Here is a 27255-nt window from a genome sequence, read left to right on the forward strand (position 1 = left end):
ACGCCACCGGCGACAGCGGAGGTAGCGCCCCTCGAAGTTCCTGCAGGGGGACCGGGCGCCCGGCACCGCCCCTCCCGTGGGCGCGGGGCGGCGGGGCGGGGGGAGCGGCGGGAGCAGAGCGGGCCTGGGAGCCGAGCCGGGGCTGGTGGCGCCCGCCGCGTGCACGGGCGTGGACGTACTCTGCACCACGGCGTGTAGCGCCACCGGGGAAAACTGCGCCCAGACGCAGGTGAGTGCATTGGAGGGGGTGTGGGGGAGGGGGCTTCCCGCCCCAGCGCCGGCTTCCTGTGGAGCCTGCGGCCGCCTTGTAGGAGGACAGGCAGCTGCTCTTCTTCGTGCGGGAGCGCGGCGTGCCGGAGAGCGCGGCGGCGGCGGCGGCGGCGGCGGCGGTGTCTGGGACGGTGGTGCCCACCTGGGACGGCGTCTGGAGACTTGGAGAGGCCAGGCGGTGCGCCGGGGTAGCGTGAGGCCGTGGGCACTCGGGGCGGGAGCGGCGGTGATCCCTTTTGCGTGTTAGGCGCAGTCGCGCAAGGTGGCAGCCGGGCGATCGCATCCCGGGGCTGCGCGCTACTGGCGCGAAGCGAAGCGCGGGGATGCTCTGCTCCGCAGGCTTCGGGTTTAGCTAGCTTCCCCGGGTTAGGTGGCTCACCGTGATTCCCGCATTGGCTCCCTCCATACGTTTGCCGGCTAAAATCTCTGAGGCCTTGGTGCAAGACTAGTGAGCGCACTGGGGGAGACTGAAGGAGCCAGGCGGACCAACCTAACTGAGTTTATACCAGCAGGTGCGGCAGTGACAATGACCAGCAGTCATTCCACGGAGAAGCCAACCAGTTAGTACAGGGCCGGAGCGCAAACACCATGCCTCTAGGTGTGAGCTGAGCCTGGAGTTTTACCTGTCCAAACCGTCATTTACAATTATATGCATATTTAATATTCCATCTTTATAAGGAAAATTTCCATCTTCTATCTTCTCTTTACATTTTCTGAAATTGTGGAAAAGGGAGGAATTGCGACCAGTTATGTGCTTTCTTTTAATTCTTTCCCCCAAAGAACGGCGCTTAGCACTGCCGAGATACAGTACCTTCCGAAAGGACAAAAGAGCCTTAAAAACAGTTTTTCTTTCCATCTTATCCTTAATAATTCTTTCTTCACAAAAACATTGCCCAGTGTCAAAACTTAAGGCAAAAAGTCCTTGACTTGCGTGCCAGTTTGGGGTGGTTTTTCCCATTCTCCTCATTGAAACCCGCCTGTTTGAAATATTGCTTAGTTGCGTTAGAACGCAGCCGTGTCTAGAACCGTTTGTCCAGATTCCTCGAATTTCATATTTGTGCTAGGTGGTGATTTGGGGTAGAGGCTGACCTGGAGTCTCCATTTTGGCGAACAGGTGTAAAGCTCTTCTGGCTCTCCACCTTCTTTCTTATCTGGCGCTTTGGGTATGCAAATAGAGACAGGTTGCTGGATGGCTCTGAGTATTCCTCTATTTCTTTTCCAGCTGTTATTGGTAGGGGGTAGAAAAATCCATAACGAAACACATTCCTTTCACCCCACCAACCCTTTGTGTGTGTGTGTGTGTGTGTGTGTGTGTTCCTGTTATTAAAACTGGCTCCTTGTTGCCTATTTGAGTGACGGTGTTGTCACTTAACAAGGTATGAGGGAATTTTTGTTTGTTTCTGCTTCAGAGAGGGAAGCTTAAGCGTTTAGTCTCTAGTTCCCCACCAGGTCTCAAGTGCTTCCTCCACAGGGTAGTGCCTGGTGTTGGGAGTTAAGTCTGCCACTATTCAGGCTGCTCACACTGCTGGTGTACGATACCTAGTACTGGTCAGTGTCTGCGAGTCCACCTGTTCACGGTGGATCCTGTTTGACTTACCTAGGCCGAAGACGTGTCCGTCATTGGAAGTCTGAATCGGTTTTTAGTTTCGGTTAGTTGGTTGTGGTTTCTCACCACAAAGTTTAGTTCTGGTTTTTGTGATTTTAATTAAGACTTCACGCCTAGCCTAGTAGGTTAAGGGAGACCTGTGCCGCAAGCAAGCCGCATTCCTCCATCCTAGTCCTTCCTGGAATCTCTGTTCTGTGTGGACAGATGGTTTGGGCCGAACCCTAGAAATTACCCTCAGCTATTGGTACTTCTCTTGTTAACATAAATATATATATAATAAATGTTTTCTTTCCCATTTTCTCTTCTAGAAACAAGTCCCAAGTTCTCTTAAAGGACACAGCAGAGCCATCCAGAATACTCTGACTGCTAAGTTACGATCAAATGTTTCTCTTGACTTAAAAAAAATTTTTTTTAAACTAGTGACAATTTTCTGATAGTATTTGCATGATGTAAGAGCACCAGCACCACACAGTGAATTGTCTGTCCTTAGTCCCCGCCACTGAAGGACCATGTACTCTGAAATACACTGGTCATTTTTAATTGCTTGTCTTCCTGGTAGTGTCAGTTCTTTGGCTCTCCTTTGAGATTGTATTAAGTCTACTGTGTTTGTCACATTCTTATTAGCACCTTTATTGCCCATGATATTTGTTTGGAAGAAGGAGAAACTGGAGAGCTGCTAGCCTGATTAGGTTACCATTGTGTTAGCATTGACTGGGGTGTAGTTCCTCTGTGTAGGTAGGGTTACCTTGGGTCTAAATGTTATAACTGCCCTTCAGGGGGAAAAAAAAGGCCAGTAGTCTACCTGGATCTTCAACTAGACAGACCACAGCCCACATTTCTGATGGTTTTGTTTTTAATTTAGCATAGTACTTTTTTAGAGTCAGGGCTGCCTTACACACTCTGGGATCTGAACAGTTTTATAACTCTCCCCCACTTGCCTTAGACATCTTGAAATTAAGACTTTTTGAACAAAAGTACTCTTTTTATTTTGTGTTGCGACCTACAGATTAGCTTAGCCTGGTTAGGTACTTTCTTATTTGTGTGGTCATTCTGTTGATAAATAACTGTATGCAGGCTCTGCGTACTTACTGGAATGCCACACCCTGCTCTGGAGGACTGAATGGTCACTTGTTTGGACGGTGTCATTTACTTTGGTACTCACTGAACCCACATGTTGTGGTTTAATGACAAATCTGCTATTGCATATTCTAATATTCGACAATTGTGTATTTAACTTTCTTCGAGATGCTAGCTGGCTAGTTGATTTAGTTCTGGATTTTAAGCAATATAAATTGAAGCTGAAATGGGGACGTGTATAAGCTTGAAAAACGTTTTATGAGCATGAAAAAATGTTTTCATGCAGGTTTAAATGACAACTTTCAGACTCAGTAGTAGAAGTTATATATGGTAAAAATCCCAAGTCTTAACTAGTGTTTAGGGAAATTTTTAGTAAAAAATTTTAACGAATCTGATATTTAGCTTTATCATGTACTTCATAAGTTTCACTGTCGTAAGGTCACGAAAAATTTTTAATTTCAAGGGAAAATCCCTTGTGTCTTTAACCCTTTTTCTCAGCCTGTAAGACAAAACCAAAGGCAATTCTTGTGTGGCAACACTATCCTAGGTGTATTTTCAAACTACCCCCAATATGCATTCTAAATTTCTGGACATTGGTATTAATAAAGATAATCTGCTTTTGGGTGGGGTGTTACCTTCTCAAACAATGTTTGATGCTCTGAATGCATCCATTTTACCAATGTCCTTAACTCCATGTTTTCTTTTTGACTGTTACTGAATCATTTATGGACTGACAGGTTTCCTTGTAAGATGTCTTCATACCTAGAAGGATAAGGGCTTTGGGAAGGCATGTGACATGGGAAACAGCCAAGAAGGTCATAAGAGTAAGTGTCATGATATGAAAACGAAATCAGTTTATGGTTTATCTCATTTACAACAAATGAACTGTGGTGTTTTTTTTTTTTTAATCTTTTTTTAAATGTGAAGTTTCCTGTTGTATATCTATATTACCAATATGGTGTCACTTTCTGACAGTTAAGAGCAAATTTGATAGGAAGCTGCTATTTCCCACTTATAAAAATTCTTAGTTTCAAAAAACTGGTAATTTTTTTCTCAGTAAACTTATTTGTGTTTAAAGGATAAAGGACTTTTTACAAAACACTGAAGTCTTAGTGCTATGTGCAATTTGAACTCATAGGTGGAGTTCTCTATATTTTTTTCCCCAGTCCAATTTAATAGTGATAGAGTAATACTAGACTCTTTTCTCTAACTTAAAGAGTTTGTCTCAAAAAATTAATTCTAAAATATTGGAGAAAGGAAATTGAAACATAACTTTTTTTTGAGATAGGGTTTCTCTTTGTAGCCCTGGTTATCCTGGAACTTACTCTAGACCGTGCTGGCCTAGAACTAACTCACTAGACCCACCTGTCTCTGCCCCCCAAGTGCTGGGATTAAAGGCATGTGCTGCGGACACCACCTGCCCTCTTTATGTTTTTTTAAATATTATTCTTTAATTGTGGAGAAGAAAGTCATTTAAAAAAGGAAATTTATGTTCTAGTTAACTCTTCTTTTTCTCCATAGTTCTGTTGCTGTGGGATGTTCATTATTTTAACAGCTTTAAAAACTGTATTAATGGAATATTACCACCCTGTATTTCTGTAAGCATCAGGGAGGTAAACTGTTTTATCCAGGATGGTATTTTATTCACTTTCTCTGAGCCATGGTCAAAGTCACTTTAAAGTTTCATTAGACACTTTCTTGACTGATTTTATTTAGAGCAAAGGGTACTGGCTGCTTTGCAATGTTTTGCTTTTCCATATCTCTTTATTGTGGAGTGTATAAAATGCACACACCTTTAATCCCAGCACTCAGGAGGCAGAGGCACGTAGTGTGAGTTCCAGGACAGCCAGGACTGCGCAGAGAAACCCTGACTGGGAAAACAAAACAAAACAAAACAAAAAATGCCATGTATTAATACTTAGGATCTGAGTATCTGGGAATATTTGATTGACGCTTATAGATCTGGCCTGTCTTATTAGAGAAATGCACGCATACAGAAAATTCCATAGCATTTTTACCTTCTAGAGCAAAGATTATTGAAATTAGATTATTAAAGTTTGGAAGAAAGGATTTTAGAAATTGGAGTTGCAATACTCTGACAAGAGCTAAGAGTTTGTCTCTAGTTGAGTTGCCCCCATTGGGCCTGTAGCTTTCTTTGAAGAATGGCTGCAAGCCTGGCCGTTACCTCGTAGTTTGTTTTAGGGCCCGTCCTGTTTTGGTAAGTAAATATCACACATGCACGGGCTCCTTGGCACAATGCTGCCAGCTTTCTGCTGAGTTGCTTTGCCTCAGTAGGTTTTGTCACTTCGGCTCAGAGTCTTGATTTAGCAGAGCCAGGTGGAAAATACCAGGCTTGAGTGCAGATGTTTCCAGTGCCCGATTTAAGCTTAGTGGCTTGTCCTGGTTCCTTTAACACCCCACCCCCTCGCCCAACCTCACTTTCCTCATCAAGGACTAAGTAAAAATGAGCATATTGACATTGAAGTACAGGTTTTTGGACAGTGTTTACTGAATTATAAAAGTAGTAATAGGCGATCACTCTAGGATCGTTTTACATACTTTTGGCTGTCATTGTGTTGTTTATGAACATTCTTTTTTCTTTCTTTTCTGGTTTTTGGAGACAGGGTTTCACTGCCTTGGCTGTACTGGAACTTGCTCTGTAGACCAGACTGGCCTCGAACTCACAGAGCTCTGTCTGCCTCTGCCTCCCGAGTACTGGGACTAAAAGCGTGCTCCACCACCGCCCGGGTTTATGAACCTTCTTTAAATAATCCAGAGTCTCTGTCTTTGGTACTTGGGATCAAACAGAGTTTTCCCCTATGTCCATAGTACTTGTAACACTCACTACACCCGTAGCTCTATAACACACCACTATATGTTTTTTTTTTGTTGTTGTTGTTGTTGTTTCCCCCCCCATGGAAGACGAGGAAAATCAAAAGCTCCAGCAGTTTATTTATACCTTGAATATTTCGGTATGGAATATAATATAAATTGCTGATGAGCATGGAAGGAAAGTTTAAAATGTATTTTTCTTGAAAATATAAATACTCCTAAAAGATGAAATATTTTAGATGAGATGAACATTTAGCCAGCTATTATTCCAGGAAATTTAAAATTTAAAATTTAAATTTCCCATCTTTCAGTGAGAAACCAAATTGTTAAACTTGAGCACTTTTTATTAAATAATCAGTGAATTTTTTTCCTGGTTTGAATTTGACTTTCTTTCTTACTGGGGATCTGTTTCCTACATCACACAGTGGAGTTTGTGGTGTACATTTGCTATGTTTCTTTTGGTTCCTTGCCCCACCCAAGTGACAAGCCATTGATGGATGCTCTGCCAAGTAAGTTATTGGAAATTGCTCACTAGCTCCATTTTTAAAGGCTGCTTAGGACTTTTTTTTTTTTTTTTTATTATTCTTCGGGCATCATTTGTGTCTATCAGAAATATAAGAGGTATTTCTCAAAGCAAATAAATCACACTGCATTTGAAAATAAATTCAGCAAATTGGGAAGATAGGGAAAATATTCCTGGAACTGATCACGCTTTGTCTTGTTTCCTTCAAACTGCTTTTCAAAATAGAAAGTCTGACTTTTCTGTTTCACTGGCTGCTTTACTGTTGGGGCCCCTGGTGACATGGTGTGGGAGGGTCACCTACTTGTATTGTAGAGCAAACTACAATGTGTAACATACACAATCCGTTATGGGATGAACACATTTTATCATCCATATAAGATACATTCCATATGCGTTTACTGAACCCTGCTTTCCTCCCTGGGATTATCCATTAATTCTTGTTATTCTTGTTTGTTTGTTTGTTTTGTTTTGCCTTAGAACCTGGTTGTTCTTTTAGGCCTAAATCCCAGGTCCTCAGGTCCTCAGGATTTTTGACTTCCCACCATCCCTTCCAAAGTGAAATGAACCTGAACCAGCCACACCCTTTCTCTGTCCTCTGACCCCTGTGCTTTGGCACCTGTCCCTTATTTATGCTTTTGAGCCTCGTACTAGCTTTCCTTTGAACTTCTTAATCTCAGCCAGGGTCAGGTGACACTTATTATTTGTTCCTTTATTGTCTTTTCCTGCTTGTACTTTTTCATCATCTCTGATGGGTGTTCTTACATTTCAGTCATTGCAGAGTATCTTCTGTGACTAAATGAATCTTTGCTGCAAGAAAGAGAAATGCATGTGGATGCTTGTTCCACACAGTGGCTCTCAGGCAGGTATGACCTGCAACTATTTAATTTTGCCTCAAGTCTTTTTTTTTTTTTTGTGGTTTTATTTTTGATTTTTGAGACAAGATTTCTCTGTGTAGCCCTGGTTATCCTGGAACTCCTGTTCTGTAGACCAGGTTGGCCTTGATCTCAGAGATCCTCTCCTGCCTCTGCCCCATGAGTGCTGGGAATAAAGGCCTGTAACACCACCACCCCACATTTTTTTTATTTTTATTTTTATTTTTTAAATAAGGTCTCATGTATCCCAGGCAGATTTCAAACTTTCTGGGTAGCCAAGGATGACCTTGAACATCTTAGTCCTCCTGCCTTCATTTCTGAAATGCTGTGGTTGTAGTTTTATATGGTGCTGAGGATCCGGTTCCACGGGATGTATGTGCTGGATAGACACTCTACCACCTGGGTTGCATCCCCAGGCCATGAACTATAATTTTAAAAGTTGTGAGTCATCGTCATCATCGTTATCGTCATCGTCATTATTAATATTATTTGAGTTTGGAAATATCATATGCAGACCCATTGCCATACTTACTGCCTCATGAAAAATTGAAGGGACCCAGGAGCAGGGTCCACAGCTGTCTGCTGAAGATTAAACGGGATTCTGTGGATCTGGGGGTACGTCACTGTCACTCCTTGCCCTTTGTGACTGACGTTCCAGCTCTTGGGGCCATAGGGTGTAGGAAGTTGACTCACATAAAGATTTTTGTTTTTTTGAATTGCTCTCTGGTGTGTGTTTGAGAATGATCTCTGAATTCCGTTAGATTCATTGCAGATTTAGATCCCATCTCTTCCTTCAGTTAGAGAAGTCCTGCTTTAGTCTCCCTTGCTAACTTTTGGTTGAAGAGCAGCTCCTCTTGTAGCACGTGTGCTGCTTTCTCACCGCTTCCATCTTCCCTCCAGTGCTTTTAGAACCTGGAACCCTCTTGCCTGATGCCTGCCTCTCTCTATGTTTTTAAAGATCTTTTGGGGTCAGCAAAAGATTCCTGGTGTTGGGAAAACTAATAGGATGTTATGAGCCATTTAAAAGAGGCTCCTGGCCTCCTGCTAGTCTCATTGCTGATGGTGTCAGCTTAGAAAAGACATTCTCCTCTCAGATGGCTTCAAAAAGAGCTGATTGGACAGGCTACCAGGTGTGCGGTTTATATGTGTTTCGCTCCCTTCCTCCCCTTATTCTTTTCAGCCATCGGCCCTTTCTCCCCCTCTTTAGAAACAGCAGGGCACCTTTAGTGCGCTTTCTCCCATGTGTGCAGTAGAGCAAGCTGATGTGCCAGCAGAAGTAGGAAGAGGCACCACATGTCATGTTTGGACCAATGCTGTAATTTTATTTTACAATAAAGAAGGTGGATATTATTAATCTACTCCTGAACATAATAGCACGATTTGAATAGCAGAGAGCAACTTTGGTGTGTGTTAATGTCTAGTGAGATGAATGCAGATGAATGCTAAGTAGGTAGAAAATGTCAGTGTAGAGCCTTCCTTTCGGTGACTTTAAGCACTTATATTTCTAGTTAACTTTTTGTTCAGCCTGGCAAACAGATATGAAGACCTATTCTATCAAGCCAGCATTAGTGCAGCTCCTGAGGATGAACAATGCCCACAAAGCCCTGCTCTCCTGGCAGCCACTTGAGCTAGGCCAGTTATAACGATGAATCAGAATGTGTCTCTGTGTTGAACATCTTAGAAAAACTCTTCAGAATAATGGGAGCTTAATGCTGGCAGTTTTAAAAATTGGCACAGCCTACGTGGCTCAGCTAATTTTTTGATGTTATTTTGAGTGTGAACAAAAGTTTATCTTTACTTTAAAAATGACTTTTGCATTAACTGTTTATTTTTCATTTAGCATATGCACACTCTGAACTTACTTTTGAGAGGCATTTAAGTCTTAATTAGCCATAGTCCATGATGACCTGATTCCAGAGATGAAAATGTTGTGTTTGATCTTCTCTATAGTGTATAGTTGAGTTGCCTGCAGGGCGTCTTGGCCAGTATGTGCTGGTGGAGAATTGAGAATAGGTTTAACACCTCCTCCCCCAAACCAAAACCAAAACCACAGAGGATGTTTTATCTCTCTAAAGGAAGGTTATGGTTGAATCTACCTGCCGTGAATGAACTGGAGTTGGTGGTTAACTTGCACTCTGTATCTTTATAAAGGGATCTGAAGTTTGTGTCTTTGTTTTCATATTTGCAGAATACTCAGAAGCCAGGAAGGTTGAGAAATACTTTGTGCCATCACATTACCAAGCGCATAGATACTGAGCACTTTGCAGAAACTCATACAGTGTTCTTTAACCAGCTGCTTAAGGAGAATGGACAGAAATTGCTAATTAATATTAAACCCCACGAGCATCACCCCATGCCCCCGGACTTTAGAGTAGAAATTGAGTGTTTGAGGAATTGGGAGAAGGGATTTATCTTTGTGTTCTGGGTATCAGTAAACAGGTCAGATTCTTGCACACTTCTCAGGGGACGGAAGTGTGGCTTTTTCCAGTCAGTTTAGTTTATGTATTTACTGATTTTGGGCCCCCTTTCTTCTTCCTTTTCCATGTTTTTGTTCCTTTTGATTCTTTCTTGTGATATGTGTGACTGTTTCCTGATTTGCCAAGTACCCTGTCGTAGGTAAAAAATATTTATGCGAGACCTGCCACATTTTAAGTTGTGGCTGCAGTGAGATGCTGAGGATGTCTGATTCTGCTCTTGGCTCAGAAGAACGGGTCCGAAGCCCAATCTTTTCTCCAGTTTTAGTCTCTCACTAGTATTATGTACCACAACTTCCTTTGGTAAACAAGCTTATTTTTCTTTTTTCTTTTTAAATAAAACTAGCTCCCTCGTCTCAATAATTGTGTGTGTGTGTCTGTGTGTGTGTGTGTGTGCGCGCGCGTGCGCGCATGTATAACAAAGCATTTATGAAGTCAGAGGACAGCTCTGGAGTCTGTTCTCTCCTTTCCACTTTCACATGGGTTTCCAGATGGAGTTCAGATCTCCAGGCTTGCATCATTAGGTGGCTGGCTCCTCTGCTTGCTGAGCCATCTCACTGGCCCACAGTTGTTTTCCCAAAACTCTCATATTGGTTACGTTTCTTCGGTTCTTTTTTTTTAAGGCCTTTAGCTTCAAGGTCAAGAGACAAACAATAGGTTCAGTGCTCACGCATTTTCTGGAGGAGGGACTTCACATCTTCGTATCTTCCCCGTGCCCCGTCTTCCATGAGCAAGTGTCCTCAGGACAGCGGCCTGTGGCCTTCTCCTGTCATTTCTTGGTGTCTTCTAGTCTGCACGTGGCCTTTCTGTAGTAGTAACATTTATATATGCGTATTTCATCCTGAAAGCTGGTTGAACAGCTCATATGTCGGTCACCTTCTTGGTTTGCTGGGCAGGTTTTATTCCCTCAGTTGGAGCTGGCTTTTGAGGGAATACTTTGTATTCCTTCTTCTTGTTTTCTGGCACCCCCACCTGAGTTTGGCTAGCAACACTGTTCTGTGGTCAGTAAGAGGGGCGTTCAACTTCACAACCAACATAGTTTTTAGGGTCTAGAAACAGCAAAGATACATGTTTTGTTTTTTGCCTTAGAGAACTGCCTTATGGCCTGCCTCTTAGAGAGCAGAGGAGACTTGGCCAAATTGTCAGTGAGTTGAGAGATGGGCAGCAGATGAGTATCCGTGTATGCTTGATGACTCTTAGGAAGACAGAGCACCTGGCATAGCTCAGCAGTGCCTGTAGCTAGTATGGAGAAGGTCCCTAGGTCAGTCACCAGCACAGTAACAGGATAAATGAAATTATCTCTTCTAGATTGTTTTTTTTAAAGGGAAGATAGAACAGTCTGCAACTAGCAATTAAATGTAGTAAGCCATTGAAAGTGTTGAAGTCTGGAGATGAAGGAATGTTTGCTTCCTAGCAGTGCTGACATGGTGCGGAGCTTTGTGACTGCTCCACAGGCTATCACCTTATAAGTGAGAAGTGTGAAGCCCTAAGAGATCAGTGCAGGAGTAGGAAAGGAAGGAAGGCTCTGACTGACTCCTGAGTGCTGTGCCTTTTCCTCTTGGTGCCCCAGTGAAGTTCTCTCTCCCCTGGCAAGTCCTTCTGGCTCTGGTGCCCGAGGCCAGAGTCATCCACAGGCAGCTTTAAAGCTTGGAGATTATTCACTTCTGCTGTGTTGGTGATAAATGGGTCATCCAGTAGCAGCTGTATCTCATCTTCATCCTAATGGCTTGGTTCTTCAGTGTTGGGGCCAGCTGTACCAAGCTTATGTTTTTGTGAAGGGTCACTCTGGTCTCTGCAGCACTTCCACGGAGAATGACCATAACCTGTTCCTTACGACCAGGTTTCTGCCCAGGATTGTGGTAGGTCTGAGACTAGGTGACTGCTGGAAGCGATTCCTTTGCAGGCTGCTCTCTGCCTGGTGCCAGCTGGCAATCTTGACTTGCAGAGTTACTTTTTGGAACTGTATGAAGTAAGGACATGGCTTGTTTTCTCTAAGTGAGAGAATGAAGACATCATCTGCAGACTTATTTTTGGATGCTGTTAAGATCAAGAAAGAAGATTGAGATACTGTATGTTGTATTCCCAATGAGAGCACATTCATATAACCCCTGCTCCTTGGAGTACAGATTCTGTGGGGCCTGATCTTTTGATCTTGCTACTTTTGTGAAACAAGTATGTTCTAAATCTGGTGGGCTTTTAGAAATATCAGTGTTTTGAATTCAAGAAAGAGAAAAAAAAATCAGGTTGGATGTTCAGAAAGATACCGGATGTCCAGACATGAACCAAGAAAAACATCCCTGAGGTAAAAGACTCCTTGATTCTCCTCTTTCCAGGCAGTATCAAGGTCACCTCTGCCTTCTTCCACTTCATGGGCAGAGACATTGGTGAATGGGGAAGAATACAGATTCAACAAAATGTTTTCACCCCTTTGTATGTTTACCATAGAAGTTGAGGATACATTTGCCAAATTTGTGTAAACTCCAAGTGAAGAGTGCAGATAATATAGATACAAAGATGATACAGTTCTTGAGTATTAAGGATGTTTCAATTGCATTTGTATTAGAATTTGATTCCCTATAGGAGAATTTTAGCAAAACTATTACTTAACTGCTATGGTTTTACATCATTTTTGAATCTCAAAAGTGTCCATTAATGTGATTTTACATCCCCAAAGCTGTGAAGCTTTTAGTTCATGTTTAGAATTGTGAAGCTGAAGTAGAGGCTGAGCCATCCTGCCAGCCCAAAAGAAAAGTGGGTTTTTGGGGTTTTTTTGTTTATTTTGTTTTGTTTTTTTGAGTTCTGCCTAGAGTAAAAAGTTTCAAAAGCTACCAGTAAAATCTTTATTTGCCCAAAAGGCATAGTGAACATTTTCAAATGTTCACAAGCTATATAATAAAGTGTCAATCAGACTCCTTTCTTTAAACCAATAGCAAATACTAAGCATGTGGAACACAAAGAATGGCTAGCTGCTGTGGCTTGGATGAGAGGCCCAAGGTGGCTATGCAGTAAAGGCTTGCTTCTTCAGGAAGTGCAGCTCAGAGGTGGACACTGAGATGTGAGACAGTGGGGGCCCTGTAGGCCACAGGTGGCATGCCTCTCTGCTTTCTGTTGGCTTCACGGTCCTCTTTCAATTATCTTGATCACTTTATTATAGTGACAGAAAGCTGGCAAATATATCAGCCAAAATAAAATAGAATTCCTTAAGGATAAACACTCCTTTAAGGATGCCAGCTAGGTATAGTTACCCAGCCTTTAATCTCAGCAGTCAGGAGGCAGAGACAGGAGGCTCTCTGTGAGTTCAAGGCCATCCTGACTGATCCACATAAGTGAGTTCCAGGGCAGCCAAGGGCAATATAGAGAGACTCTGTCTCAAAAACAAAACAAACAAAAAATGAAAAGAAAGATATTTTTCTTAATAAAACCTGTGGTAGTCTCTGCTAATTAATTAAGACACACACACACACACACACCACAGAGGACAAGCAATTAAAGCTGCCATGTCCTATAAAATAGAAAGAAACCCCACCCATCTTTAAATTCTCAACAACTGTTTTAACTTCTGCTTCATCTTGTACTGTTCTAAGCTACAGCTGAGCAGTGTGGAGCATCCCGAGAGCAGGACCCCACCCGCTGGCTCTGCTCCACTGTGCCTCCATGCACCGCCTGTTGGGCCAATTTGATGTCAGAGGCACCCTGTTGAATCTGATGACCTTATTTACTTAGGTTTATACTAGTTTCACATTGCACACACAGATAGCAGGTATATTGTAGAAGGTATATATTCTAATAAAATAACAAGTATATTCTAATAAAACATACACAGAGCTGGAAAACCAAAACACATGTCAGCATGCCTCTACTTCAGCTTCAGCTCCTGTCTCCACCTCCTGAGTGCCATTAAGTCTGATAGCCTGAGTTCAATTGCTAGAGCCCACGTATATGAGTTTGTTTATGCATTCCCCCATAAAAAATAAATTTAAACATTTCCTTTAGGGCTCTATTTTTGCAGGTTTTAAATTTTATGCTTTTCTTGTAGCTTCATGACTTTTCAGATTTTTTTTGCTTTCTTTTTGATTGATTATCCGTTAATTCTTGTTATTCTAATTTTGTTTTGCTTTGCATTAGTTTAAAAATGATTACAATGCTAGATTGTGTGCGGTAGATCTTTTGTTTTCTATGCAAAGTTAATCTGTGTAGTGAACACCTGTATTTGTGCAGTGTACTGTTTATGATCTTTAGGACTGAGGAGGTCTGTGCTGAGATAGACCTCAGGATTTATTGCAAAGGACATGTATGTAAAAAGGTCTATAATTTATTTATAATTATGATTTGTGCTGTGAATGAAAAGAGCCCGTGGGGCTCCTAACCTGATAGGTGGTGCTCAGGGAAGGTCATTTGTTGACTTTTTTCTTTCCTGATAACTACTGTCTTCTGACTGGACACAAAGTCAGGCTTTTAGCTGAAAAATTTCTGTGTAGTAGGTTATCAGGATTGATAAAATTCCGATAATTTTTATTTTCTTGGTAAATTGGTGAACTTTGAAGCCTAGGTCTGCTCTTTAACACCATATTTGTGTATTCACTGCAGACCTTGAAATCTCTAACAGCTGATACAGAATTTTCAGCATTCCTTTAAAGACAGCATCATTAGGAACCTTTGCTCTAGTAACTGTACAGTGAACGCCAAACCTAGCAGGCAGATCTGTGTTCCTGTATCATTTATTCCCTTCACTCGTGACTTTGAAGATAAGCTGTGCCTGATTTTGAAGTAAAACAAGTGCTTTTTTTTTTTTTTTTTTTTTTCCTTTTGAGATAGGATCTCACATGTATCCCTGGCTGGCCTAGAACTTTCTCTGTAGACCAGCTTGGCCGGCCTCTGCTCCTAGACGACTGGGAATAAAAGCGTGTGTCATCTGTCACGTGTGTCTCCACCAACGCTCCTTTTTTCCTTTTTTTCTTTTTTTTCCGAGGCAAGGTTTCTTTGTGTAGCCTTGGCTATCCTGGATCTCCCTTTCTAGACCAGGCTGGCCTTGAACTCACAGAGTTCCTCCTGTCTCCACCTCCTGAGTGCTGAGATCAAAGGCGTGCGCTACCACCATCCGTGCTTTTTAATGATTGCTTGTCCAGGGTGTTGATACAGGCAGTAAGAATGGAAGTATGTCTGTTGCTATTTTTGCTTAGCTTAAAGGACTTACCAAATAATCCAGAATTTTATTTTGCCATTGATGAGAAAACTTTTTACGGTTCCCTCTCTTTGCCAGATCTTGCTTAGCAAGCCACCAAGCCACTTTATTTCTTTACAATAGTGTGCTCCTGTGCCTGCTGCCATAGTCGCTGTGAGTTCACTGTGCTTCAGCCCTTCTGTATCTAAAAGGCCATGTTTCCTTGGCGTCTTCATTCCCACTGACAAAGCTTTCTGCCTCCTCTTCCTATGACCAACACAAAAGGAATTCAATAGTGTTTTTGGAGGTTCTTGTCTCACAGTACTTTGTCTGGAATTTTTTCCTCCCCCTCTTTGCAAATCTTTTGCTTATATATTATAGTTTTTTATTTTGTTTTTATGTGTTTTCTGTTAGTAAATGTGTGTGTCTCAGCATCTGTATGTATTTCTTGTACTTTGGCGCCCTTTTTCTGTCTGTTTTATTTTGTCCTATTCTGGTTTGTTTTTGTTTTATTTTCTATTATTATTATTACTATTATTATTATATGCCTGTTTGTATGCTAATGAGAGAGGAAGAAAGGGTGTGGATTTGGGTGGATGGGGAAGCAGAGAGGATCCAGGATGGGTGGAGGAGGGGAAACTGTAATTACAATATATTGTATGAAAAAAATCTGTTTTCAGTAATAAAAAAAATAAAATACTGTGTCCCTCCCTGCATTCGTTTAACTTTAAAAGGACTTACTGTATTAAATTGTAATTGTCTTTAAAACCATTCTTGTAGTGGAGAGGCTCAGGCAATTTTGTTTGTAGGAATCTTGTAAGACTCTCTCTCTCTCTGTCTCTCCCCCCCCCCCTCGTGTGTGTGTGTGTGTGTGTGTGTGTGTGTGTGTGTGTGTGTGTGTGTGTGTGTGTGTGTGTGTTGGATATTGAATCCAGGGTTCATACATATTAAGGACATTCATTACCACTCATTTATAGCCCCAACCACACATTTGCCTTAAAATGACTAGATTGACGTTTGTCTACTTCATGAATCTTAAAGGGTTATGTATGTTTGTAAGAGATTTTCTGATTGTTCAGAAATGACAAGGAAGAAAGGAGATCCAGGAAGTAAATCTCCACCTGACTTTATCCCTAGAGATTAGGAGGAAGCAGTACAGTAAATGTATAATGTGGTATCTTACAGTGGTTTTTCTGGTCTGCTTATTATAGCATTATATTTACCTGAAATGCTTTTAGTTTCCTGGAGAAGTTAAAATCAATTTCTTTTGTTTTAAATATTACCTGTTTTGGGGGGAAGGAGATAAAAACTTTCCATTTCTTTAGTTTATGCTCCTCTGTATTTGATGGATATGACATTCTTCTAGTTGGATTTTATTTCATCATAGCTTTTCCATTTTAGGCTTGTTTTCCTTAGGTGTGCAGAAAGAAGCTGCTGAAATTGTACAAAAGAACCTATACTCTCCTGGAATTTTTAGAGAAGGAAAACGATTTGTGCTGTTTGTGGCCTGAGTGGCAGAGCTGGGAATGGGGAGTAGGTGAGGAAGAGGAGTATTTCGGGGTATCAGGCTTTAGTTGCCATGGGTGTATGGACTGGACTGTTTTTAATGACTAAGTTGCTTTGAATTTTTAGGACACTTCTCACATCCTGCGCAACCACTTTACCTATATTGAAAGTTTTACTGTTAATTCTGCCTTATACCTATTTAATTCTCGTTTTGATACTGAGGATTGAACCTGTGGCTTTGCTCATGCTAGACCAGTAGACAAGTGCTCCACCTCTGAACCACATCACCATCTCTTTGCTGTTAACTTTTCTCTGTTGTTCAGGCCGGGTAGCCCAGACTGACCTTGTACTTGGAGTTCAAGCTTCCTGCCTCAGCCCCTGAAATAGGTAGGATTCTGCTTGTGTAACATTGGGCCTTGCTCAGTCTCATTTCTTGGACATAGAACCTCCTATAATTAAGAAATACTGTTTAGTTATGGGTGTTTTGCCTTCATGTCTCTCTGTCTGTACCTTCTGTATGCAGTGTCTGCAGAGGCCAGAAGAGGGTAGATCTGGAACTGGAGTTAGACTATTGTGAGCTACCATATGGGTGCCGTGAATTGAACTCAGGTCCTCTGGGAGAGCAACCAGGGCTCCTAACAGCTGAGCTACCTCCAGCCCCAGTTTCTGTTTCTTAAATAAATAAATAAAGCTGTAAAGTTACATAAATAAAGGTAACTATGTCGTGTAATTTTTAAAGCTGGCATATTCAACCTTGTTATTCTGTTTATTGTAAAGCTGACATTAGAATATACATATTTGATTAATTGCAGTTAATAAAGTCCTTGATATTTAAACTACTGAGCACTTCTGTATTTTAAAGGAATACCATCTATTACCATGTGATAATAATTAAATGCTAGTTTCTGTGTAGGTTAATATTTTAAAATGACTTCCGTGTTAACAACATTGTTCGTCTCATCCATCCCTGGGAATAATTAAAGCTTTACTCTCTCCATTTGTAGTTTCCTAGCCAGTGAGTTTTAAAAATTTACCTTGAACCACACAAGGGAAGAGCTCATGTGATGATTCTGTGAGCACTTTGAAACTTTGCCTTTTATATGAATCCATGACTGGCTTATACAGCTTCAAAGCATGCTCTATTAAAAAAGTATTGGCTGCTTCAGGGTTGGACTGAAGAGACTGTGTTTGGCAGGAATATGGAGCAGGCTCCAGGGATGACCCCTAGGCCAATCATTTAATAGCCCTATGAACTTCTCAGGCTGTCGGAAGAAGGGCTGCTTTCTGAACAGCACTGAGCCTGTGTGGAAGTAGACAGAGCAGTCAAGGGCTGAGGTGGTGGGCTAGGCTCTCTTGTGGCTTACACTTAGGTACACACATGTGTGCACACACAGGGTACAGAGCAGCAGCTCCATCTGGTATGTTGTAGGACCGCCCTGTCATAGAACAGTGTGTTCTGAAGCAATTCATTTCAGAGCTGTAATCTGTTCCATGGGCAGCCCTTTCTCGAATACCTCTGGTATGTTGGCAGTTTATCAGCAGCAGGGTTGTGATCTTGTCACTTCTCGTTAATGAAGGCTTTTATTTAGCTTAGCAAATCATATCTCCTGTTAACATCCATGCTTGCAAACTGGAAACTTGAAAGAGATGTTTGTGACTTTCTATTAATTAGTAGCCACTAGGGTGTTTTTGGCCCTTGCTTGTAGCCATTTAACTATATTTCTTCTATTCATACGTGGTTTGTCTTAAACCAGGAAGCCTCTGAATGCCCGTGAAACTTTTTTTTAACAAAACAATTTTCTGATTTTTTTTTTAAAACCAATTATGTGATCATCTCCCGTCTCAGTTTGACTTGCATTTTAAAATTCCAAGTGGAGATTTTATCGTTTTATCAGAGCCTTGACTCCACAATGCAGCAGTTGAACTTTCTTAGCATTTGTTTATTCCTGGCCTGGGAAGCAAAGAGAATACTCATCTTCTATCTTCGGACTTAAAGTGCATGTCTTATTTCAGCAAGTTCAAGGACACGGGAGAATGTCACAGCTAGAAGGGCTGATACCCACAGGGCTGACCACCTTACACATTCACAATCGATGCTGAGTATCTCATGTTGCCTGGTGTCTTAGGACTAGCCAAGGTGATTTCAGGGATGCAGCTATTGGCTGACTTGCCTTTACTTATCTGGAGCTCCCTTTCCTTGGTTTTCCGAAATGATTTCATTTTTTTGAAAATGTGGGTTGATACTCAAGAGGGATTGTTTATTGATAAATTTTAAACTTTTTGGTAGCAATACCTATAATTTAAAAATGCACCAAGCTGGGTGTGGTGCCTTCATTCTCACCACTTCAAGGCTGAGGCTGGTGGATCTCCATTAGTTCCAGACCTATCTAGTGAGTTGCCAGGGCTAGAACATGAGATCCTGTCTCAAAAAAACAGACAAAAAACACAAATCCCAAACAAAACAAACAACAACAAAAACCATCATTACTGCCCGAAACATTGATAGCTTAGCTTACTTGTATATTTTTATTCTCTTGTATAAGATATTTTTATTAGAATTGTTTGAGGTAGCAAAACAGTTTTCGAGTTGAGTTAATTCGGGTTTATCTTTGTTGTATTCTGAGGTAATATTGTAAAAAGCAGAGGAGAGGGTGCAGCCTTGAGGAAGATCAATGTCTGTATATTCAAGTATTTTTTTCTCACATATGCTTATACTTGCTTTGAAATGTTCAAATTGTTCATAAGACTCATATCTCAGATACAGGTTAGAGAATTATAGAGTTAAATCTTTAATCTTGTAATTGGTTTTTGTGTCAGATATATATATATTCCTTAATGGGTAAAATGGAATTGTTAATTACTTCAAAAGGTGATTTTCCTTGTATTGTTCGGGGCATTCAATAGAGCGTTGATTTGTTTGTTTGTTTTTTTCCCCTGTGTTTAGACTTGATTAGTGCTCAGTACCATTTGTTGATCCTGGTGTCAGTCCACGTTTGGAAGTGCAGAAGAAGTAGAATGTGGATGCTGCCGAATTGAATCTAGCCCACAGGGAGTGATTATGGGCGGGGCTTTAAGGATAGCTACTGAAATTGGGAAAAGGCTCTTCAGACCAGGTAGATGGGAGTGGTGCTTCTGGAAGGCTTCGTGTGAATGGAGTTTTGTTTTGTTGTAAAAGCAGAAGATTAGGCATGATTCACCTTTGACACACTTGATTCTTAAAAAAAAATCTTTTGGGGGGATTTTATTTTTAGTCTTAGGGTATATGTTTGCCTTAAATGTGTTTGTGCACCACATGGATGTAGTGTCCAAGCTGGCCAGTAGAGGGCGTGAGATTTCCCCTTGAACTGAAGTTACAGCTGCTGTGAGCTACCCTGTAGGTGCTAAGACTCAAACCTGTTTCTTCCTGAAGAGCAGCCAGTGCTGTTAATTGCTGAGCCATCTCCTGTCCCGCTTCCCACTTCCTTTTTTTTTTTGAGTCAGGATCTCACTGTGCAGTCCAGGCTGACCTGGAACTCACTATGCAGATCAGACTGGCTTTAGACTCACAGAGATCCTCCTGCTTCTGCCTCGGATTACAGATGTGCACCACCACACGCTTTTGATTCTTATATGTGTTTTTTCTAGAAGGCCTTGTAATCCAAATGGATATCTTGTTTAAGAGACCCACACTGGATAGAGTTCTGTAGGGTGGCTGGGTGAGGAAAGCAGAAGAAAAGGAAATGTACTGGAAGTTTCTGCATGAAAAAGCAGTGGAAGATGACTGAGTGTGGCTGTGGGATCCACCAAATGAACACGAAGAGGTGTTTCTTGGAAGTTGCATGTAGAAGAGACCTGTACAACATACCAGCATTTCCTGTAACCGTGGGCAGCATGAAAGCATTTGTGATGTCTTTTGCTTTCTTGATCAAAGAAGTTGAGGTGATTGGGTTGGTTTTTATTTTTTATTTTTGCTTGTAAGTTAGCTTATTAGTTGCTCAGGAAAGCAACAGTTAGCAGTCTAATGTTTTTGTGTGTTAAAGGAATTCACTAGAAAGTATTTGGCAACAAGTTAGGCAAAGACTCACAAACCACAGGTGTGGTAATATTGTGTCCCTTAATATATTGTGCACCCTAATAAACTTATCTAGGGTCAGAGAACAGAACAGTCACTAGATAGACATAGAGGCTAGAAAATGATGGCACACACGCCTTTAATCCTAGCATTCTGGAGGCAGAGATCCGTCTGGATCTTTGTGAGTTCAAAGCCACACTGGAAACAGCCAGGCATGGTGACCCATACCTTTAATCCCAGGAAGTGATGGCAGGAAGCAGAAAGGTATATAAGGCGGGAGGACCAGGAACTAGTGGCCCTGTTAAGCTTTCAGACTTTTGAGCAGCAGTTCAGCTGAGATCAATTCGATGAGGACTCAAGAGACTTTCAGTCTGAGGAAACAGGATCGGCTGAGAAGTTGGTGAGGTGAGGTTGGCTGTGGCATGTTCTGTCTCTCTGATCTTTCAGCGTTCACCCCCAATATCTGGCTCCCGGTTTGTTTTTATTAATAAGACCTTTTGAAATTTGTGTTACAAACAGGATCTTGTAATATACTTAATTTATGTAGAACGATCAGGGACCTTCTATTTATGCAGGTTACATTGGCCAATATTTACTATACTAGTAATTAAGAAAAAGTTTAAAATACTTAGGAAAAAATAAGCTCAGTAGTTATTAACATTTTTTTTAAATGAGGGACATATGTATATTTTTATTTCCTAAGACAGAAGTGATAAGGATAGCACAGTTTTGCATTTTTTAAACCCATTTAACTCTAACCTTATTAGAATTCAACTTTATCCTCATATGGCAGCAGACTGAGTGCAGAAGCAAAGGTCATATATCTGGAACCTTCGGGAAGCTCTGGTTTACATGTATGAGAGAAAAAGACTTTGTATCTGGTTCCTGGATCTATTAAAAATGACGCAGGAAGGTGACTGGGCGTAGTAGTGTACACGTTTAGTACCAACACCGGGGGAAAGGAGAGGAGGGATGATCTCTGTAGGTGGAGACTGTCAAAATGCACCACTACTACCAGTCCCTCACCCCTAAAAACTATAGACTCAGAAATCACAGGGAGGGCCGCCTGGACTGCATTCTGAGCACTGTTAGGTTAGACTAATGGTTTCTTGGAAGAAGTAAGGCCAAGCTCACCCGAGACGTAAAGGAAACTTGGAATTAGGATGGTAAAGATATGAGTCATCTCTTCAAGGAGGAAATTTAAGACTATGGCATGGGTTGGAGACGGAGCTCAGGGTAGGATGCTTGCTGGGCATACTCAAGGCTCTGTGTGGATCTCTAGCAGGGGCTGGGGTGTGTGTGTAAGCATGGAATTGAAATAGTTGGAGGTGAGAACACTGTGATTTGGTTCTGCCCCTGGCAGGTTTTACATTGGTCCAAGTCTTAGGTATTGCTTTCCTTACCTAAAAATTGAGGCTGTGGGCTAATCTTAAAGTGTGAATGTTCTGTGATTTATGCACATTTTTTTTTATAGCGCTTTCAACACTTTCTTTCTATAAATATACACATGCCCACACATTGGCTTACACATACAAAGAGCACGTTGGAAGGTCACATAAGCTAAAATTGCACCTTGGAGTAGTTCACCTAAGCATTTTCTTTCTTTCTTTTTTTTTTCCTATATTGGTTTCATTGTCCTATTTTCTTTCTTAAATAGAAATTGACTAAATGGTACTGTGGGTGTATATAGAATCCCAATCTCCTTTGTCAGTTGTTGAGCATGCCTGCACTTAAAAAAAAAAAAAAAAGCCTCACTGTAGAATCTCCCCACTCACCCCCCCATTAGTCATGGGATTAGGTGGGAAAGGAGGAGGGAAGTGAAGTGTCAGTCATCAGAACCCTATTCTCAGACAGATGCTGACTCCTGGTTGCTGGGAGAAGAAAATGCCCCCCAAAATCTTTCTCTTAAAGCAGAGAGGGGTGGTGGCCAGGGATGCCCATTCATTGTTTTTTCTGTCTATGTCTCAACTTTTAATATTCTGATAGAATTAATTTCTTTCAATTGTCAAAATGTACAGGTTTAGACATTTTCTGAATTTGATTTGGCTAACAGTTTAAACGTTGTGTTTAGTATTAACCTCTTTATGTGCCGGAACCAGATCGAGAAATATCAATAACAGTAGCATCCAGAACTCCTAATGATGTTGATTTCTATTAAAACTGAGGACTCTTAGTGAAGATACCTTTGCTAGGCAAGTGGGTGGTAGGGAGAATTACTGACGGCCCAGAATTACAGATTATAAGTAATTTACCACTTTCAGAACTGTGAAGGCAAAGACACATTTTTATATTCAGATAGTTTCTTACTACATATTGAATGGATGGCATTAAAACTTTATTCAAAATATAAAATTCAAGACACCAGACATTCCCACTTTTATTTTCCCTTATATCTGTGAATCTAAAGTCTTTAAACTGACAACTTCTGACTTCCCCATTTAAAAGAAACGAGGCATCACTGAGTTGTTAATTTTTTTAAAATATTAAATTTGAGAGTATTTCCAGTAGTGCTGTTCTTCATTTGTGTGTGTGTGTGTGTGTGTGTGTGTGTGTGTGTGTGTGTGTGTGTGTGTGTGTAGGACAACTTTGTGGAGTCAGTTTTCTCTCTCTCACTCTCTCTGTCTCTGCCCTTCCCACCGACCCACCCACATACGGGTTCTGGGCATTGAACTCAGACCTCTAGACTTGAAGGGCAAATGCCTTTACCCACTGAGTCACCTTCCTTGGCTCCATTTTCTATTTCTTCTGTTTTTGTGTATATGTATGCATATATATATGCGGAAGCCTGAGGTCAGCCTTAGCTGTGGTTCCTCAAGAGTGGTCCGTCTTGTCTTTTGACACAAGGTACCTTACCGGAGCCTGGCTCTCTGGTTCCTCCTTTCTCCCCATCCCCAGAGCTGGTATTACAAGTGTGTGCCATGACTGCCAGCTTTTTTTCATGGGGGTGCTGGGGATTGAACTCAGGTCCCTGTGTTTGTGTTGCAAGCACTTTTTTTTTTGACTGAGCTATCTTCCCAGCACCCATTTCTGGAATTTTATATTTGTTTCACACTTAAGGTGTTCCTGGGTAGTGTTTTTAAAGGCAAAGAGCTGTTTTGAGAAATGACGTCTGGAGAACTGTTGAATCTGTCCTACAGCTGGAAATTAAGAGAAGGACGGACTGACTGGAGGAAGGATGAGAGGCCTGCTGTAAGTTCCCAGGGTTTAGGATGGACTTGTGGTTCTTTCTGTATTGGGTCCGGCTGTGAGGCCATTGTCATTAAGGGTGCTCGTCTATGAAAAGCCCAAAGGAAGGGCTCTTGGGAAGAGCAGGGGGAGGTGTCCCTGCTGCTTCTCCATGGCTTCTGTTGAATGAGTGATCGCGAGAGCAGCTGAGGAGATGTACAAGGTGTTTTTATTAAATGAAGACAGATGGAAAGTCAATATTTGAATAAAAGTTTCAAACCTTGTATCCTTCCCCAAAGTAGATTTTGTTTTAAATGTTCAGTATGAAATTTGACTTTTCTAACTTTTTAGAATTTTATTGCTGAGGATGATTTCTCAGGACCAACAGTTCCTTCACTGAGATCAAAGATTCTGAAGTAGTTGTTGCCTCTGATATATAAGCTGAACTTTGGCAACAATGAATGAATCCATGTCCTTTGAAGAGCTTTTTAAATTGTTCATTTTAATGGTAATCAAAGTAAACCAGAGACTTGTGGGCATGGGCATGGTACTTGTACTCTGGTGATACAGGCAGAAAGTTTTTGAATTTTAGGCCAGTTTGGGCTATATTGTGAGACCTTGTGTCTGAACACTATTGCCATCTGCCCCTTACACCCCTCAAAAAAAAGAAAGAAAGAAAAGCTAGTCGAGTGCTAGCCCACTTGAAGTTATCCTTGGAGAAGAAAGATGGAGACTGGAGTGGAAGGAGCCCCCAAAGACAATCACTGGGCATTGAATTACAGTGCCACTTGCTCATGCCAGCTGCTTTGGGCTCGGCCATCTTGGTGTGAAGGGGCACTCTTTGGCCCCTACGTGGGCCAGTAATCTGTCTGTAAGACCTGCTTAGCACTGCATAAGTTGAGCATAAGGGATGGGAGACTCTTGTGTTTCAGAGCTTGATGGTTGGGTTCTTCCTCTGTTCTCAGCCTTGCCAAGCCTGACGCTCTATTGAGGATACTACCTGGAAGATTAACATGCTGTGTAGCAGCAGTTCTCAACCTGCAGGTCGTGACCCCTTTGGGGATCAAATGACTCTTTCACAGGGGTCTCATATCAGATATCTTGCATATCAGATATTTACATTATGATCTATTGCAGTAGCAAAATTATAGTTATGAAATAGGAATGAAAACAATTTCATGGTTGGGGGTCACCACAACAGGAGGAAATATCTTAAGGGTTGCAGCATTAGGAAGGTTGAGAACCATGGCTTTTTAGGAAAGCTCTCCGAGGCAGTGCTACATTTTCTCATTCCTGAATTGGAATGTTTTAGAAGACTGAACCTACAGTTCTTAAATGAGATTAGTTATATCAGGAGACATCATCAACTTCATGAACTGAATTTATATCATAGAATTTTTTGAACTTTGCATATGCAAAACCAGGTCTGCTTCTGCATCCACAGACCCTTGGACAATTATGTCTTAAAAGCAAGGGCTTAGTTTCCACTTGCTAGGAGACTTCTCCTAATTTTCTGGGAAGGAAAAGCAGATTGAGAAAAATAAGAAGGTTTAACTTTCCTCCTCTTAATGGTAAGAGCTGTTTCAGGGCTTTCTAATTGTTAATAGTTCCTCCACCCCCAGCTGTGTATGTCTTCTTTGGTGTATTATGCCTGTAAAGAATCTTGGTCTGGCCGGAAGGAACTTGGGTGTGGTAAGGCAATTTAAAGGCTCTCAAAGAAGATGCACTAATTAGTGAGTTGCATTTCTTTCAAAGAAGAGTGTTGGCTGCTGGGAGTAGCAGGCGTTACTATTAAGGATCAGTGACTAAGAATTAATCTTATTTAGCTGCAAGTGGGGATAGATATTGTAATTAGATGTGAGAGGGGAGACGTGGTAATCAGGCTTGAAAATATAGGCCGTGAAAATTGTTCCATTTCTCCTCACCCATGGGTGGGACTGCTTGCCATATCAATGTGTACAGGATGCTTGGATTCTAAGTTGTGGTTTTGACCCCCAGTGTCTTGGGAGAGTACTCACTTCTGAGGGTGCTTTTCTCTCTGGAATTGGATGGGAAAGAAGATAACCCTCAGGGCTACATTTCCACCTTAAAGATCTGACTTTGATGCTAGAGCCCGAGGTGTTGATATGCACAGCTTACTTTCTTGTTTGGAAGGTGTCTGTGGGAGATTCCTCCCTCCACCATGCCTTTTGTTTCCGTGATGGATAGTTGTTTGGAGACCCAGGTTGAATAGTATAATAAAAAAAAGTACTGTGAATAGGATCACATTAGGTTTTGTTAGGCTCTGCATGCTCAGGTTATACCTGTCATAATTGGGTAATAATTAGCACTTTAGGAAGGCTATTACGATAAGGATTTATTAGTTTTTCAGCTCTTCACTTTATATGACCACCACCTGGGAGAAAATTCTGTGCACTGATAAGGAAGAAAATGATCAAGTTTTGGATTAAGAATCTAATTGTTAAATCTTGATTAAATGATGCCTATTAGGTTGTAATTATATCTATCTATAAAAACGGGTGATATTAGATTTGATTGCTGGGTTTCCTAAAGCAGCATTTTAAGATAATGAATTTTAATTATATGTGTGCCTGGGAACCATTTTAAGCCATCCAGGGAGGAAAAAATGGGCAAGACTGAATAAAAAAGTGCTCATCTAGGTATATGGCTTTCAGCTTGTGGTTTGGGAAGGATGGAAGCAGAAAAATGTGCCTCTTCTCACCTTCCTTCCTACACAGGACTTCCTTACAAAGCCCTCTGAACCAACAGAATTCATTTTATTCCAAATACCCAATACCATTCACTCGCTGTCACTGCTCTGTGGTGAACGTGCTTGCATCAGCATCATTTGAAGGCTTTTTCTTTGTGCCTGGAGAATTTAAGAATGGAGATAAAGTCTGTCCTAATATTTTCATCCTAAGCAATCTGCCTGCATGTACGCACGTCCTCACAGACATTTTCCTATGTACAGGTGAACAACCTACATGGTAGCCTAGTCACTGGTCCAGAGGTGCAGTCATGATGAAGCTAAGCTGGAACGCATGAGCTCTGTCTAGTTCTGGTGGACCAGCTTGAAACTTGTCTAGAATTCTCTGTGCCCCAGTACTGTAGTTTAATTGTAGATTAATTAGTACTATTGTGCCTTTGTAGCTTTGGGCACTAGATATATGAGTTATCTCCTAAGACAAATGCGACCTTGCTGTAATTAAAGGAGGCACAGGCTACTCACCTTTGCCTGAAGGTTTCAGCGTCTCCTGTTGCCTGCAGAGCAATTTCAAGCATTTTCAGGCATTCACAGTTCCCCAGTTTTTGGTTAGATACAGTATTTTATTTTATGAACTAGCTAAATGATTTTCCCTTTAGTAAGCCAGTTAGTTTTTACCTCATGCTTTGTGATCAGTCTAGTATTTTGTTATGACAGCCCTAAATTGTGATTATTTTTGTCTTCTCTCAGTTTCTACCTCTTACTTTGTCATTATCAAGCTCTCCTCACACCAGTACCCCTGTTTTCATTTAGAATATTTTAATTTTTAAAATTATGATTAGTCTTTGTGTGAGTCTGTGTACATGAATTTGGGTACTGGTGGAGGCCAGAAGAGGGTGTTGGATTCCCTGGAACTGGAGTCATAGGTGGGTGTGAGCCGCCTATGTGGGTGTTGGGAACTAAGCTCAGGTCCTCTGGAAGACCAGAACTTTTAAAACAGCTAAGCCATCTTTC

At 41.4% G+C, this 27255-nt stretch overlaps 1 protein-coding gene across 26 annotated transcripts in view; it reads left to right on the plus strand.

Moving 5' to 3' along the window:
* The window catches only part of Elavl2 (ELAV like RNA binding protein 2), a 171684-nt gene that overhangs the window by 28490 nt on the left and 115939 nt on the right, over positions 1 to 27255 (plus strand). For 2 of the 26 annotated variants that reach the window (XM_052716242.1, XM_052716248.1), the window contains exon 1: positions 117 to 229. The exons of 18 other annotated variants lie outside the window; for them this stretch is intronic. Coding sequence is in view for 2 of the 8 variants with exons in the window: in XM_052716231.1 (XP_052572191.1) it covers positions 3750 to 3777 (28 nt within the window). In the remaining 6 variants the exon portion in view is untranslated. Of the gene's footprint in view, positions 1 to 107; positions 230 to 427; positions 449 to 2184; positions 2247 to 3629; positions 3778 to 27255 lie in introns of those variants that run through there. 6 more of the 26 variants (XM_052716231.1, XM_052716261.1, XM_052716249.1 and 3 more) reach the window with 6 other exon arrangements.

This window comes from Peromyscus californicus, unplaced genomic scaffold (genome assembly GCF_007827085.1).
Source record: "Peromyscus californicus insignis strain IS unplaced genomic scaffold, ASM782708v3 Scaffold_5__1_contigs__length_169319896, whole genome shotgun sequence".
Lineage (NCBI taxonomy): Eukaryota > Metazoa > Chordata > Mammalia > Rodentia > Cricetidae > Peromyscus > Peromyscus californicus.